Source organism: Phyllostomus discolor, chromosome 6 (assembly GCF_004126475.2).
Source record: "Phyllostomus discolor isolate MPI-MPIP mPhyDis1 chromosome 6, mPhyDis1.pri.v3, whole genome shotgun sequence".
Taxonomy (NCBI): domain Eukaryota; kingdom Metazoa; phylum Chordata; class Mammalia; order Chiroptera; family Phyllostomidae; genus Phyllostomus; species Phyllostomus discolor.
This window is the reverse complement of record NC_040908.2, coordinates 107,960,147-107,977,418: the sequence shown is the minus strand read 5'-3', so window position 1 is coordinate 107,977,418 and position 17,272 is coordinate 107,960,147. Positions and strand designations below refer to the sequence as shown.

General features: G+C 40.3%; 1 protein-coding gene across 2 annotated transcripts in view; it reads right to left on the bottom strand.

Moving 5' to 3' along the window:
• Window positions 1-17,272, bottom strand: part of GRM5 (glutamate metabotropic receptor 5) — a 475,733-nt gene that overhangs the window by 38,723 nt on the left and 419,738 nt on the right. For both annotated transcript variants that reach the window (XM_028516315.2, XM_028516316.2), the window contains exon 8: window positions 15,903-16,842. In XM_028516315.2, coding sequence (XP_028372116.1) covers window positions 15,903-16,842 — 940 coding nt within the window. The remainder of the gene's footprint in view (window positions 1-15,902; window positions 16,843-17,272) is intronic.

Below are 17,272 nucleotides of genomic sequence, written 5' to 3'. Positions count from 1 at the left end.
CAGTTATGAAGGTGGAATTATCCAGTTGTCATTTAAAGTTCAAGGAAGAACACTTGAGAATTGAAATAGCAACGATGGTTGAGTTCTCCAAAGAGAGCATGAGGAGAAGAGAGCCAAGGACAACAGCTTGACCTTAGAGAACACTGACAGCTGGGAGACCAGGGGTGACTCCAAGTAGCCCTGCACTCTGTACCTTTGAGCCTGCAGTTATCTCTGGCTAGGTAACTTGCTTTATCTTCTCCTGATGAGCAACTCAAACACTCCCAATTAGATTTCTTTTCAATGCTACCACCTCTGTGAGTTTCTCTAGAAGAAAACCGAGAGTTGAAATTCTATAACTGATTCCCATACCAACAGGACTATTTTCCCCAGCCAAGGAGTAATGGAGGATATAATAAGGCACAGTGCAAAGACCATGAAAAGAAGCCTGGGAGGGATGGGTTCAAATCAACTCAATCACAAGCTAAGTGGACATTCTTAGAAAACTTATTTCATCTCTATGAGTCTCAGTTTTCACAGCTATAAAAATTGGTTTGTCTTTACTTTGCAAGGTTGAACAAATTAAATAACATAGTGTGTGAAACAGCACAGAACACATGGAAGGAGCTTGATAAATATTTGTTCTTTTCTTGTGTGTGTGTGTGTATATTGGGGGTACTTGGTAAGGATGACAGAGAAATGGTGGCCAAATGACTCAGGCAATGTAGAGTACTTATTTTAGCCAAGAAGCTAGGGAAAAGGATATAATCTTCCCATTATTTATTTCTTTCTCAAGAATTTCATCTCTGTCAAGGGAATGGAGCTTCAGGGAAGAAAAAGAATTATTAACTCTAGGAATTGTGCCTCCAGCAAACTTTTCCTGGTATGAAATGTTATGTTCTGAAACAGAAATGACTTGCATGCCCCAGATATGGTGCAGCTAGGCCACTTCTAAGCAGAGCTAATACGAATAAGATGAACATTGCTGGGAATATAGCATTTTGAAAAAATAAAAAGCTTAGTTTATTCTACCAACCAATTTATATCAATTAATCAAAAATATTTTAATCAAATTCAAGTAGTAACAAAAGAGACCACTAACATCACATGCAAATTAAAATTCACTGTAATCACAGCATTCAAGAATTTCAATTCATTTTATAAAGGGAGTGTTTTAGATGTAATTCATCAAAATAATCCAGACATAGTCTTTTATAGCCCCACAAATACACTTCAGGTATTGCAGAGCCAAACCACTTAATTAATCATTTCAAAGCATATCTCTTCCCCAAAATTAAACACCTGAAACATATCATTCATAACAATACAACGTACCAGATCTAAATCTTCTTAGCATTTACTTTCCACATGCTCAGTAAGAGACAGGACTATCAGGCAGTGGTAGGGCAAGAGAGGAAAAGTTGACTTATTCTCTTGGACAATGAACTACTATTGAGTGCTTAGTCACCACTAGGGGAGAAGCAAGGTCTTCAAAGGAAACTGGAGAAGTGAATTGTTGCTGGTCATTCACTTAAAATATATTTATTAGAGAACTTGTTAAAACAGATTCTGTATTAGTTGCTGGTTAGTTAGTTTCTGGTGATGAAAACACAGAAGGCAATACCTACAAGAAATTGAAAGTTTAGCAAGGAGAAAAACACATCAACCAACAAGACAATACAACTTGAGGATAAACCAACAAGACAATACAACTTGGGGAATTCTGCATGAGGAGATCCAGAAAGTTGAATGGAAATTCAATTTATAAAAGAGGGGTAATATCTGTGTTAGGAACTGAAGGGTAAGAGCGCATTTTCTAGATAAAAAGAGGGGACACAAAGGCAGGTAGTAGTAGAGGCAGAAAGAGTAGAATTTACACCAGCAGGAGCACACCAAACAGAGACAGCTGAGACATGGTGTGTTTAGGGGACTATAGTATATGCTGTTTGGTGCTGCTGGGATGTGTGAAGTGTTTGGAAGAGCACCTCTGGTAGGGGCATTAGGGGATTGGTGGAATAGATTGGTGGCTGAAGCTCAGGTTGAGAAAGTCAAGTCTTCCAGGAACAGGTCCTTAAGGGCTTTGTGAGACATGTCAAAAATTTTAAATATTTATATGGTAAGGTATATATACCTACTAATTTGAAGGCTGAGTGAGGGGATCAGATTTGCATGTAGGAAGATCACTCTGGCAGCTGTTGGGACAGGATGATGCACCAATAATGGAGATTTGGAAGGAAATTATGTCAGTAGTTCAGGCATTAGATCACAGGGTCCTGATCAATGGCAATATCAATGAGAACACAAAAGTAGAGAAAATGAAGTGTCAAGGAAAGTGGAGAGCCAAGAATGACATGAGACTAGGCAACTAGGTTGGAGGTGCAGCTTTTATCCGGAGAAGTGTAAGAGGAAGAAGAGCCATCAGTGATAATGTCTAGAGAAATGATAGTGAAATAATTATTTAATTTATTTGTCAAAATAATATTTGCCTCTAGTGCTCTGTCTTAGATGTTAAAATTATCTGAGATATGAAACACACTTAATTCAAAAAGTTACAAGAAGTAGATATTTAAGAAATATCTGGTGAATTTCTACTGTACCTGACCACTTTTAAAAGACACCTTCCACCATTTCACATGTTTAAAATCAACAACATAGAAATGGTCTTCATTTGAAAAAAGGAAATAAAAATAAATCATAAAACTTAGAGCAGATAAAAGTGAAAGCATGCACTTAATCTGAATCTGCCTTTAGGAAACATATCCCATCACTCTGACCGAGTTAGTTCAAGTCAGTGCTATCTCCATTACGCAGATGCTGAAATGTCTTTCTTGTGTGTACTCTCTGTGTTGGCCAAAGCAGATTGCTTTGTGCTTTAAATGGCTTATAACTCAGCAAAGTACTCTAGATAGTGGCTTTAAGTCTCATAGAAAGAGAAAGTGGTAAGGGAGATTTGGAAGGAAAGTGGTAAGGTTAATGAAAGAAAATGGGGCAATGGATAAACATTTAGTTTGTCGAGGGGTTTAAACAGGAGGATATCCAACTTAAATCAAATTACAGAAGTGATGACACTTTATCAAATGTCTTTCTCAACCCTGACCCTTCACTGATTCCTGAATACTTTTTACTACCCTTTCAAATAAGACTTAGTGTTTATAATTTCTGGCAGTTGAGGTCATTGACTCTAGAGCTACACTGTTTTGATTAAGATTCAAGTCCAGCCCTTTCCTGCTATCTTCCTCTGGACAGTTTGTTCAATCTCAATGTGTCAATTCTCTCATTTATAAAATGGGAATACCTACTATCGGGGTTGTCTTAAGGATACAACGAATGTTTATGACACACAGACAGTAGTGCCTACCACATTATAAACATTGATAAAAACTATCATCATCACATCATTATTCTTATCATCCTCTTTCCACATCCTACACTCCACCTTCTCTTCTGTAGGTTCTTCCTGTTTCAACTTTTGGCCAGAGTGCCTAAAAACTTGATTTTACATCTAGTAGTGACTGTCTGCCGCATGTAAGATTCCTTTCTCACCCACCTCCCACCAGCAGACCTCAATTTTGTCTTACTAGCATTGAACACTCAGGTAAAAATGCTGCAGAGTCCAACTCATTCATTTTCACTGAAGTAAAAGCCTCCCTGCCCTTTACCATGCTTTCTTCCTCGCCAGAAATGGTGTGACTAAATGTATGGCAGGGCAGACTGGCTTCTCATTCAGAAGATCAAACTTTAGAGAAAGCCTTAAATTTAGTGAATTATAGGCAACTACAACAGTTAAGTTGAAACCCTAGTTTAGCCACTTACCACTTTGGGTGAGAGTATTTATCTCTCTGACCTTTAGTGTACTTATCAGTATAATGGGCATAACAAACCTTCTCAGTGTCTTTGTAAGAAATGAATTGGATTAAATAAATACTACACATTGGCGATCTTAATAGTAGTTGGTTTGATTCCTGAAGAATAAACACTGGAAGCATGACCTGTCAAATTTGAAAGGCCTTCCTGGTGGCAAAAGTGAGTGGTAGGAGGATAGTCAGTCAAGGCTCCTCTGTGGTATGTGAAACTAATATGTATCTTTAAAAAACACAACCTCAATGCTGATTTTTTTCTAGCTTTTATATGTCACCCTATGTTTATAGGTATGGAAATGTGATATCAGCAATGATGAGAAAACCAACAGGTTTGTATTAGGAACCTTCTTCATTTGGCACATCTGGGAATCAGTGTGTATACTGTTAGCATTGCTTCTGCAAAAGTCTGCCTCTGGCTGTTTGCAATGAGCTCTCTGTGCAGCCCATAGAGGTGGCCCTCTAACATAGCTACACAAACTGAGAGCATCTTGAGCAGAAAGGCTCTCTCCCACTGCAGCTGCCCAGAGAACCCTGCCTGCCACCTAGTGGCCAGGAGAGGAACCTAGTCCCCTGACTGCTGGGGGTGGGGATGAGGGTTGTGGGGGCAAGGAAAGGAGGAAGAAAGGAGAGAATCTGCAAACAGTTGACACGTAGAGCTTGGTTGTTCACAAGCACCACTAAGGATGGTGAGAAATGCCCAGGAGTTTAAAGGCTGTCTGCTCCTTTCAGCCTGCAACTTGCTCACTGTCTGGCACCATTCTCCCTGGAGATGCAGTCACAAAGCAGTGTCTGCACAGTGAATACAATTAACAGAAAGCCTCTGGAAATGTCCAAGGGAAAATTAGATAACATGCACTTTGATGCAGGAATTTGGAATTTGAAGGTGAAAAAGACAAGCGGGACAGAAGAAGTCTGCATCTGCTCAGCTCCAGTTCAGCACATTAACATTCTGCTAATGCGTCTTTGTAAGTTCTCACTGAAGTCAATTTGTTCAGTTTCTCTTAAGTATCAGACATTTCAAACATCCCTTGGATTAAAACAAGTCCTAAAGTTAGAATGCTGTTGTGAGTGGATGTCGAAATCAATTTTTTCTTGTATTTTTATTAGTTAACCAATGAAAGGGAAAAGTGCTTACTGCTCCATTTAGGCTAGAACATTTGGTTCTCATTTTGCCGTTTTGGCAGGCACTAGCTCTCTGTGAGTGGAAGAGAAAAGCCCACTTTCGCCCTGATCCATTCTTCAGCAATGGGCTGCTCACTTGGCTGTGCCCGGTGGCTGGAAAGCCTCTGAGAGAGGTGCCCACTGTTCACTCTGAACTCAAGTTCCCTTTCTTCCCTCAGATGTTCTGCTGTGCCCCTTTTTTTCCTGCAATGTCATAATGTGTTTGCCTGAGCCAGAGCACAGCGTCTGGTGTGCCTGACTCTCACCAGAAGGCCCTGTTCTTCTTGGCTTCTGACCACAACGCTGGTGGCATCCAGACTAAAGTGGACAGGACATAGATAGCATAGAGGATACTTAAGATGGATGGTGTAGGGCAGCGGCACCTTTATATACTTTGCAGAGAATAACTAGGAGGGCACACTTGGGCTCCATCTCCTTCTTACCTCCTGTCTTACTGCAAGAGTGATTACTGAGCTTCTGCTCAGAGCTGTTGTAGAGATGAAAAAGGAAGTGTTTCTGCCCTTAGTGATCTCTGGTAGCATGTGGGTGTGTGCTTGCAAGTGTGTGTGTATGTTACATATGACCAGAGTAAAAACCTTGTGCAATGTCATGGAACTTCACAGGAGTTTTGTGTTGGAGAAGACCAAAATCTCCTCTCCCTCAGCCTGAGCCTCAATGGCCTATGTCTTTCAGGGAGTGTTGTGGCCAGGATAGGACTATTTATTTGAGCTCCAGATGGGTTGGAGAGCGTTATTCTATAAACTGCTAATATGTAAAACATATAATACAGTGTCTCTCACAGGACTGGGGCTTGCTTTACAAATGCTGATTGTAATTATTATTATCTTCACTGAGAGCTTCATGAGGTTTGCCAGGCATTTCTTTTCAGTTATTATTTGTTTTGAAAGAACAAAGTCAGTGACAGATCTATGTTTGTTTACCAAGTCATGCTCTCTCTTTTTCCCTCCAACTAAGAAAGCCACATGACTAACAAATTATAGAAAACAGCATTACTGGTCTGTGTTTTTGGCTGTGCCATTTTAACTCAGCACAGGGAGAGCCATGCTCTCTGGCAGCTCCTGCCACATGGAGTGTGCTGTTTTGATGCTGGAGCATGGGACCAGGTGGCGAGCTTGTGCACGTGAGGGAGGTAGTGATGAGCTCCTTCAATTGACGCCTTTTTTTTTTTGGCTAAACGTAAGTGAATAATATGAGCACATACTTCCCTCAACAAAGAGAACTTCATATTATGTTACGTATAAAATGCACGGCAGTGATTTGTTACTTAGTTTCTGAATTTTAGGTAAAGTGGATCCATATGTTCTGGGCCAGGTAAGAAGTAATCTTTTTTAAGCGAAGGAATGTAAATGCCTGCCAAAATCGCAAGGGAAGTGAGAAAAGTGGCTAACACCTACAGAACACCTTTAAACTCTGGGGAAGGGCTTATTTTTTTTAAGATTGTATTTATTTATTTTTAGAGAGGGAAGGGAGGGAGAAAGAGAGAGAAAGAGAAACATCAATGTGTGGTTGCTGGGGGCCATGGCCTGCAACCCAGGCATGTGGCCTTACTGGGAATCAAACCTGCGACACTTTGGTTCGCAGCACGAGCTCAATCCACTGAACTACGCCAGCCAGGGCATTGGAAAGGCTTATTTTTAAAAAAGCACTTTAACAAAAACTTCTTAACCTCCCATCTAAAAGTATAATGGAAATTTAGAGGGCAGTGGGCTTGCAAGATATTCAGGCCAGATTCACGAAGTAGAATATTTCCATTTCCGTAGCTTTCCTGAAGAGTGATGTCATGGAACCTGCCCGTGTTCCATCACCAGAGGTGTGCTATGGATGGACATGAACTGGGAGGACTCCATGATTAGGATGACAGGAGCTCCACTTTATGAACCTGGCCTGTGGGACAATCTCTGTGTTATGCTCACAGTGAACCTGTGAACATGACAGAGTGTGATGAATATTATTGTCCCCATTTCCAGGTGCTTTGAGAGTTAAGTGTTTTGTTCAGGGTTTCATGTTGTAAGTGGCAGAGCTGGGACTGGAATAAATGTCTTTGCTGGTAAGGCTCATGCTACTTCTGCCAGTTCATAACATGAGAGGTACGGATAGGCTACCTTGTCCTATCAGTCACCTTGACTGATTTGGCTCTATACAAAAAAAAAGAAAAGAAAAGAAAAGAAAAAAAGTCACCTTTAGGGTCATTTCTCTAAGAGTAAAAATCAGAATCAGAATATGAATATTTTATGTGGTAGAAATATATTCGCACTGACCTTGTTTATGAATAATAACAGCAACAAAATGGAACTCATGGTTGAGAAAATTGATCCATCAGAAAGGCAATGTTAGAATGAAAAAGAGCTTTGAACACATATAGATTTGGGTTTGAATCCCAAGTTTTGGGTTTTACTACTTATTAAATATGCACCAAATAAAGGGTTTTCTTACATGTTTCAGTTATTATTTTTTTCTTACCTTGGATGGAAGCACTATTTCTTATTATAAAACTTTGTGTGAAGGTCCAATTATATATATATATATATATATATATATATATATATATATATATAGTATCCCCTGTAATAAAGTAATTGTCTAATAAGTATTTATGGCATAATGGATGAAGCAAATTATATATAATTATTGTAATATCACAAATTAATTTATCTATTCTCTAGCCCAGAGGAAGGATGAGGACACAGAGTTTTGGCTGGGGTATGTGGGGGGCATTATGTTGGTGGGAGGTGGCCACGAGTATGAGGAAACTGGATGTGTAAAGGTAGGGTAAACAGATCGAAGAGACTATGGAAAGGAAATCGAGGGAGCTGGAAGGAGGTTGACTGACAGCTCCTCAGGCTGAACCTCTTCTCTATCGGCTTCTCCAGCCTGTTTCCTGTCACCTGCAGACACCCATTTTATGTGTCGTATTTCCTTGAATGCACCATCTTTTTTCAGTGTCACAGGGTCTGGTTCATGTTGATCCCCAGGACACTATATGCCGTGGTTTTCATCTGGCTTGCTTCATCATCCTTTGGGATCCAACTCAGGCGTCACCCTTCTGAGAAGCCTTCCCAGAAACTCCAGATTGGACAAGGTAGCCTTTTTAGTGACCTCTGATTTCCTGGTACATTTTTCCTTTCTTAAGAAGTTGTGTATGGGTTGCTCCCCAGTGCTCTGTGAGGTTTTACTAAGGGTGAATTTGTGTTCTATCTCTACACTCCTAGAATTCAGCACTGTACTCAGTACATAGTAATTTCTCTAAAAACACTGGTTGGAATTAAAATGGACTGGACCAAAGAGGGAAACATCAGGATTCCTGGCCTATTTTGTGAGTATTTATATAATATTAGCATAGAAAAAAAAAGTAGAATTAGTCAGGAAAGTAATGTAAATCCTCATAATTCCTAGTTGTAATAAAATAATAATATTATTAATGATAAATAAGTAGTAAAAATGAGTCAGTTAGGCTTTTGCTCACAAACAAAATCTATACAGATATTTAAAATCATCACTAAACAAAAAAAAATTTCAGGCAGTCCTTTAAAATTCAAATTTTATATCAGAGCCTTTTGTGTATTTTATTTGTGCAGCAAAAAAGAAATCAAATGAGGCTCAGTTGAAGGAATGGCCACATTAAGAAAGTACAGGGCAATGCAGATCAAAGAAGCAGTTTTCAGGGAAACTCCGGGGCTGAGTCTTACTCTACACATTTAATCTTAATTTTTCTCAGTTCAGGCCACAGTGTATTAGCAGCTGGAATGGGGAACATTGCTTAATGGTTATCTGCATGGGCTTTGAAGCCAGCTGCCTTTTCTATTTCTTATCTGCATGGGCTTGAGCAAGCAAATTAGCTTCCGATTGCCTCAGGTTCCTCATTTGTAAAATGAGGATTGTTCTTAAAATTTTTTAAAGAGTTAATACATGTTAAGAGGCTTAGAGCAGTCCTGGACTTATAGCAAGTACTCAGTAACATAATTATTTACTATTTTAAGCCTTTGAAGGTTCATTGGCAAATGCCATTGTGGCTCAGACATCATTGTTTGTCCATCAACTCAGTCCCTTAGCAAACATTTCTGAGTGTTCACAATGTGCCTGGCACTACACTGGGTGCCAGTGGCACAGAAAATGCCTGGGATGTGGGCCCTGTGCTTTACAAGTTCACAGTACAGTGTGTGTGAGTGTGTGCATGCGCATGTGTGTTAGGGAACCTTACAATTAAACAGGTAGTTATAACAATGGCTGATAAGTCTTCTATATGGAGGAGCACAGGCCCATCTCTTCATATGGAGGGGGACCTAAGGGAGTGTGATGCTAGGACAGGTTTTTCCAGGAGAAGATGACTATGAGCTGGCCAAGTGAGACTGGAGGGTGAATGGAGCCCATGTATTTTGTGCCTCTACTGGTGCCTCCATAGAGGCCCAAAAGGAAAAAAAATGTGAGTGGGTCAGTATGGAAAGTCAAATAGGAAGTGACTAGGTGACAGGCTGGCTGGGGAGAAGGAGTCACACCACCAGGGGTCTTTCTTGCCAGGCAGAGAAAATTGGGCTCTATCCTGTCATAGCCAGTGGAGAACCTTGAAGACGTCTAAGCAGGGATTAAAATGATTGTATAGTTTCTCTTTTTCAATTGGTTCCTTTAGAAGATTTTTCTAATTCCCAACATGTAGAATTTACTGATTCTGCTTCCGGGACCCTTTGTTCCCCTACAGACTCCTCTGCTGGCACTGCATTGCTTTACTGAGCTTCTCTGCTTCCAACTCTGTCTCAGCAGACTGAGAAGTCCTCAGAAAGTGTCTTTTAGTTATCTCTGCAACCCCATGGTCTGTAACAGTGCTTGCCACAGAGCAGGCACTCAGTGGAAACTAGACTCAAAGAAAAAGTTTGGTTTTAGAAAAAAAGGCATTTCTTATATATTTAGAACAAAGCATTGTCATATGAAATCTGGGTAATCAAGTCAACAAAGCAAGTGGTCTCACCATGGGGGTGGTGTGAGCTCTCAGAGCTGCTCCCCACCAGATGCATAATCTACCCTCTAGCATTGCACTATGTCAGGCACTGTGCTAGGCACCAAGGAAGAGATGAATATTTCTACAACAACATCCGATGTGAAAATATTGCCCATGTACACAAAACAATCTCCATATCCCCAGGGCCTAGCACAGTGCCTGGCTGTGCTCAGTTCTCAGTGCAGGCTTGTGAGTTTAGTAATAAATGAAGAAGATGTAAGCAATGTGTGCTAAACATAGGATATACATAATACATGTTCTGAGTCCAGATGAGGCCAAGTCTGTGAGATTGCTTAATCTGACAGGGTTTCCTTGAGGGCCCTGGGCCTTGGAAAGCAGAAAGGATCTGAAGAGGCAGCAGGAAGAGAAAGGGGTTTCTAAGGAGGGAGAGATAGCATGAACCTTACTTCACACAGACTAATAACCCCTTAATGAAATCTGAGCAATTGGAGATCATCAAAATTCTGATAATAGTTGGGTTATATTGGAATTCACACAAGAGAACCAGGTTTCCAGGCAAATTGTAATTTTGGCGATGGATGTGAAAGGACTATCAGTTGCGTTAGCAAACAGCCTAAGGGGGCCCTCATGACAATGTTAATTAAAGCAAACTTAATTAGTTAATTAAAACAAAAGTGGCAAATGGTAATTTCTAAAATTAAGGTGGAGGCCATGGTAATGTTTTTGCCAGTAAAATTCCCAGGGAGCATTTTACTTTCTGAGAAAATTTCTGATGTACTGCAACAGGCCCATGTCATTAATTCAGCCACGGAAGGCCCACTGCCTCTGAGACCCTCTGCCCCAAGACCCTGGACATTCTGACTCTTGTAAAGCCAGAACTTTAGACTCATCACAAACAGTACTTTATTAGGTCCCAACTAGTTCTGTGTTTGTCAATCTGCAGCTGAAGTGAAGGCCTTAAACGGAAGCATGGTATTATCTGCTTGACAATGATTTGATGCGGCACCACGCATGCTGGGAATTAGTGTCTAGAACCAAAATGTTAATCACAGGGATCACTATACATTGGTGGCATAAATAGTACGTTTCTATATAAACAATCTATAGTGACTCACTTCCTTTTAAATAAAAATCTGTGCTATTTAAGTGAATTGAATGACTGACTCTGGACATTTTTTGTGTTCTAGGGTGAGCCTATTTAACTTCCCAGTAAACCCCTAGATCTGTTAAAAGTAGCTGCATTCTTCCCATAGGAATTTAGAACACTGAAGCAATCTCTATGATGGAGGTAGAAATTGGCTTTTTCTGTCACCCTTCTCACTGAAGATAGGATTTACTCTTCAGAAGCATGCCTTCTGATGATGTATTCCCAAGTGAGTCCCCTTGTAGTATCAATTCCCTAGAATGTTAACCAAGTTACTGGAAAAAAATAGCCCTGTATTCAAATGCTTGGGAAACATTGAAAAAAAAAAAGAAAAGATGAACAATTGGTTTCCACACTGCAAGACTTCTTAATGTTTATTTACAACAAAAGGATAGAGTAGTGAGAGTTTTTTTTTTCCAGACTTGTTTGACCAACTGCATTTTTTGTTTTTCTCACGGAGCAGTATTTGTGAGACTAGCTTTCCAAAAAATTCATTCTGGGAAATGGTAAGCTCAAGTGCCAAAACAGCTGAGGCTTAGTATAAAAAGTGCTTCATAACTGACTTATCTATGGGCAAGGCTTCTAACCATGCTGCACCTCAAATTCCTCTTCTGAAAAATGGGAATATTTTTGCTTCTACTTTCAATATTTTGTGACCATGAGACATTTCTCTTATTACCACCACTATTACTATTAGGTGCTGCCACCTTCCATGGTAGACACTATTTGTTGGTTTTTCCAATAGCTTGACCCCTCTCCCTTCTGCCTTTCAGTTTCTGTTATGGAGGATGTAAAAGCTAAACGCACACTGTCTATACTCATGCAGCTAGAGATAGCTGTATGAGATGATTGTGTCCATGAAACATAAGGACAATTTTTGTGGGACTCTGAGAAGACTGTTGTTTTCCCTAATAAAAGGATGCCATGCATGGAGCCAGGACAGTCATCATGCAACCATGAGCAGAGGTATACAGAATAGCAGAGATGTCAGGTCTGAGTCACTGAGCCTTGGAGGAACACCAGGAGCAGTTTACCTGCATATATTTTTGTGAAATGAAGAAAATGAAACCAAACAAATCATGTAGGCCTCTGAGAATCTGCCTTTATCTTTCTTGCAGCTGCACACAAATCTAAAAGTTTAAGCTACCATTTTTTGAATACTTTTCTATGTGGTGATATGAAGAATTTAACACACATCACTTCATTTAGTCCTCACAACAGGATTAACTATCTACCATTTTATAGTGGAAGAAATGAACTGAAGTACCTGTTCACAATCACACAGCACCCTAGATCCCAACAGATTGGATCATTGGCATATTACGGAATTCAAGCCAGAGAAGCATAACTAATGGGGGTAATTTAGAATAAAACGTGAAAGTATTAGAAGTACCCAAGTTCACTTGTTTGCTGTTATTTCAGCCCTAATGTGACAGGCAATGTGAAACACACTGGCCTTTATAAAACCATAAACTAAACAGGGAAGTAAATCCATGCATAACCACTGTCATATGTCATATATAATTATATTAGTGTTCTCAATGTCTTGATTTTGAATCACAAAGAGAAACATTTAATTTGATAGCTCATGGGAGGCATACAGAAAAGGTATTTTAGTTCAGATCTAATTTATTTCTTAGGACTGTAGCTTAAAAGGGGGAGTAGGTATGGTATGTGTGTGATTTAAGGGTATTATTGTTTTCTCTGGCCTTTCTTCTTCTCCATGCAAAAATCAGGTTCAAATCTGTACATCCTGGTTAATGGCAAAACAGAACTCTCTATATAATCTTACTGTAGCCTGCCTTAGACATGACCACATGATCCCATAGACAGATATGAATTTGTTAAGACCATACACTGAAAGCCCAACAATTTCCAAGGTCCCCCCTTACTCCTTTTGATCGCCTACTACCCAAATGCACTGACTGCAAAATTCAGTGATTAAGAAGTACATGGCCTTGTAGGGGAAACAAATTAAAATATTGCCCAAACCCAGAGCATTCCTATTTTCTATTGGCATTCTCAGTAAATTTTGTTGTTGATGTTCCTTCTTTCTTTACTGAAGTACAAATGATATAGTTGAAAATAGTAATCTAATATTACTAGTGGAACATTAGAGTTATAGCAAAACATGAGATCAATGGATGGGATGAATGGCCTGATTCTTTGTCAGAAACTGATGACCACAGGAGTGTGGTAGGTATTTGTGATACAGGTCACTGTAGGCTTAATTTTATGAAAGTAGAACCACTAGAGGGTAGTAGCATGTGTTCAACCACTTGAATACAAGACAAAAATCCCTACCACATCACCACCTTCCCAAATCCGTTCATTCAACAAATGATTATTGAGTATCTTCTATATGCCAAGCACCTTTCTACATACTTCCAGGCACTGGAGACCCAGTAATGAAAAAGGTATATAAGGCCCTCACTCCTAAGGAGCTTACCCTGCTCAAACCAGGACAAAGGGTGTGCTCTACAGTTTGCCAAGAAGTTGGATAATGTAAGGATGGAAATGCCCTGGAAAACCCAGGCTGTATCAATGTGTCTATAGATCTGTACTGCCTTTTATTATGTTTTCATTAGTGAGATCATCCTGGTGGCATACCCAACACAGAGATTTTCAGATATTGAAGAAGACTGACTATTGTTGACTTAATAGCAAACACTTAAAAAGTGCTTACTATATGGCATATGCACTTTACACACATTAACTCATTTAGTCTCACAATCACTGGATGAAGTATGCATTTGAAGTATGCATGATGGTAATGGAGAGATCATCTCCATTTATCAGAGGAGGAAACTGAGGCACAGAAAGGTAAAGTGATTTGCCTACAGTTAAGTTACACAGATAGTAAGTGATGCTGCCAGGCTTCAATCCCAGTGCCATCTAGTTCTGGACCCTGCTACTTTCAATAAGTATCTACTGTGTGCCTGGACTTCACACATATTAAGCCTTTCTCTCTTTACAGTTTTATGAAGCCGGTGAGATGATCTCAATTTGGAGGATGAAGAAATTAAGGCTGAGAGAGAAGAAATGGTGCTCAAGCTCAGGAGAACCTGGCTCCAAAGCCAGTGTCCTTCATCACCACCCCACGCTTTCTCTAAGGAGACTGCCCTCAAGAGTCTTGGGAGTGCTTCAGCACATACTCACAGTTCTGTCCCTTTGGCAACCTGCATGTTTTATTTCTCAGGATGCCAAGGAAGATTTTATTTACAGAAAGAGTTTAAAGAAAGGCTGATAAAGTAAGTTTGAAAAAATAAGTTATTTTCAACAAAATAAAAGGCTGATTTTGCAGAAGTTTCTGAAAAAGAATGTTTTAGAGAGGAGTAAGGAAGGCAGATGGAAAATATGCCAGCAGGTTTGAGATATGGAAGGTCTTCTGTGTATAGAATGTAGCATCTCCAGGATTTATTGAAGAAATAAAAGACAGTTTTTTTTCTGAAGTTTACACTCTGGTTGACTACCTTGTACAAGGTGCATGGAAAGAGATGAGAGGCATGCAAGGCTTAAAAAGAATCGAAAGAGGGAAGGATACACATAAATAATGCAAATGAATTGGGCCATGTGGATAACTCTAAGTATCTTGTGAGTCCTTTTCAGTCCTCAGCAGGCATGGTATCTTTACCATCTCCACAATTTGGGCTTTGAGGAATTAGGGCTGATAGAAAATAGGACTTTTTATATAGACTAAATGATGGTATAAGAGAGTTGTTCAAGCTACATTATTTAGCCATTTGTCTTCCATTTGAAATATATTTGTCTTCCCCTTATTTATCTAGATTTTAGGAAAATTGTCAAATTTCAGTACAATTAGAAGATGAGTCATGATTAGCTCTCTTGATAGGCACTTCTTAATGAAAGCAGATCCTTATTTCCAATTCAACAACCTATATAGCTTTTTTCACACCTTCAAATGTGTTCCCAAACCACTGATAAGATGTTCTCATTGCCTTTTGAAGTAACTTATGGGGGGGCATTTATCACATAAGATAGTCTTTCACATGTGTGCGTGTGGGGGGATCACTGACTTCAGAACTTGGCTTCAGATTCTTTTCAGATGGCTGTTGCCTAGTAACCATACCTGTGGCACTGAACTTGATGGGGTGGGATGGGATTGTTGGCAACAGGGAAAGTGGGAGGCTGGCTGGTTGTTTAGGAAGAATGTAGTCAAAGCTACTTTATTTTCTTGTTTCTTTCATCTACTCAGACATTTCTCAAGAGTCCAACTTGCCCATTAAGAACTAGAATATAAATTCTACATTCTCATACCTCTATGGACTGGACAATCAGTAACTTTTCTGGGCTTGAAAAAAGTTCAGGCACATGTGGGTACAGTTGGAAGTGTGAGGTTCTTGGTGTTCTGTTCTCAGCATAATCTTCTTTGTTAAAAATAATTTTCTCTACTCTTTCCTGGTGAACTAGAATTTAGTGCACAAAGTATCTCTGTCCTCTCAGGACCTGGAGGGCCTTGCCCTGGCTCAATGACTTAATTGTACTCTCCCTGCCCTCAGACTTCACCCACCTTTTACTATAACTTTGCTTTACCAGAGGTCCCAATTTCTATGTTTCTGGCTTGGCCTAAGTCCCTGGGTCCACATCCAATTAACCCCACAAAAACCACTCAGTGAAAATGTCCAAAATCCCTTTCCCAGCACTATGCCTCCTATAGTTTCACTCATTCAGATATTTTCCACCTAAAAAAACAAAAAAAAACAGAAACAAATGCCACTGCTTCAGCCATAGGGCCAGTGCCCCACAAGGTCCCCGCGGCTTTTACCTTAAGGTTTCCCCAGAGGAGCCTCTCCTCTTCCATAGGTTGACTAGGCTGCTGGATCTGCTGGCTGCCGAGGATGACTTGCCATCCCCCACGTGCATGCGCACCACGGTAGAGGTGGTGAAGGCGCTGCGCACGTTTCTCTCTGGCTTGGCCAGGATGATGTACACCTTCGGCACAAACATGCAGCCTAGAGCTACTGTGGCACTGAGGCTGACTGAGAAACACATGGTGATGATTTTGTAATTGCTGCCAAAGTAGATTGGCACAAAGGCCAGCCATATAATGCAGGTGGTGTACATTGTGAAGGCTATATACTTGGCCTCGTTGAAGTTAGCCGGGACGTTTCTGGTCTTGAAAGCATAGAAGGTACAGCTCAAAATCAGCAACCCATTGTATCCGAGAGGAGTGACAACTCCTAGGTTGGTGGTGTTACAAATCAGGTAGACTTCCCGAATGCTTGGGTAGTCGTGCATTATATCAGGAGGCTCCATTATAAAGAGGGCGACGATGATGCCCAACTGGATGCATATGAGAATGAAAGCAATCACCAGCTGGGCACAGGCACTCATGAATCGGGGTTTTTTGGTACAGATTTTCTTCTTGCTGCCAGCCAGGATCCTCGCAATGCGGTTGGTCTTGGTTACAAGGGCTGAGTAGCTCATGGCTGGGGAGAGACCAATGCCGATTCTCTGAAGGTAGCAATAAATCTGTTTGGGCTTTGCAATGAGGCAGAAGGTACATAAGTAGCCCAGGCAGATGCCAGCAAGGATAATGTAGCAGAGCTCCCTGCTGGAGGACTTGACTACCGGGGTATCACGGTAAATGATGAAGACTGCGGTAACAAACAGGGTGGCCAGCAGGCCGAGGCAGGCAAACACCACAGCTGCAATGGGCTCAGGGTCACCCCAGCGAAGGTACTGTACTGGGATCAAATCACAACCTGCAAAAACACAGACACATATTGAAAAAGAAGGAAGAAATATTTACTTGGGCCAGTTGTACCTAAGTTACAAGCAGCTGCTCATGACCCTTTCACATTGTCTCCAATCTACCATTTCAATTTCAGGAACCCACACTACTCATCTCTTCATGTACTCATTCATAAAATATTTATCTCTATATTATTAATTCATATTCTGTGATAAGAGCTGTTCCTGTTCTGAAAACAAAATGATGAAGAAAATGAACACATTTTCCTGCCTTTATAAAAAATAATCAGGTGGGAGAGGCTTCTAAAAAATTACAACTATAATAAGGGCCATGAAGAAGTATAGTATAGATCCTGACCCAGTCTATAGGAGCAATAAAGTCTTCCTTCAACCCGAATTAGCTAATGAAAATATTGATTTGGCTGAGTTCAGGAATTTGAT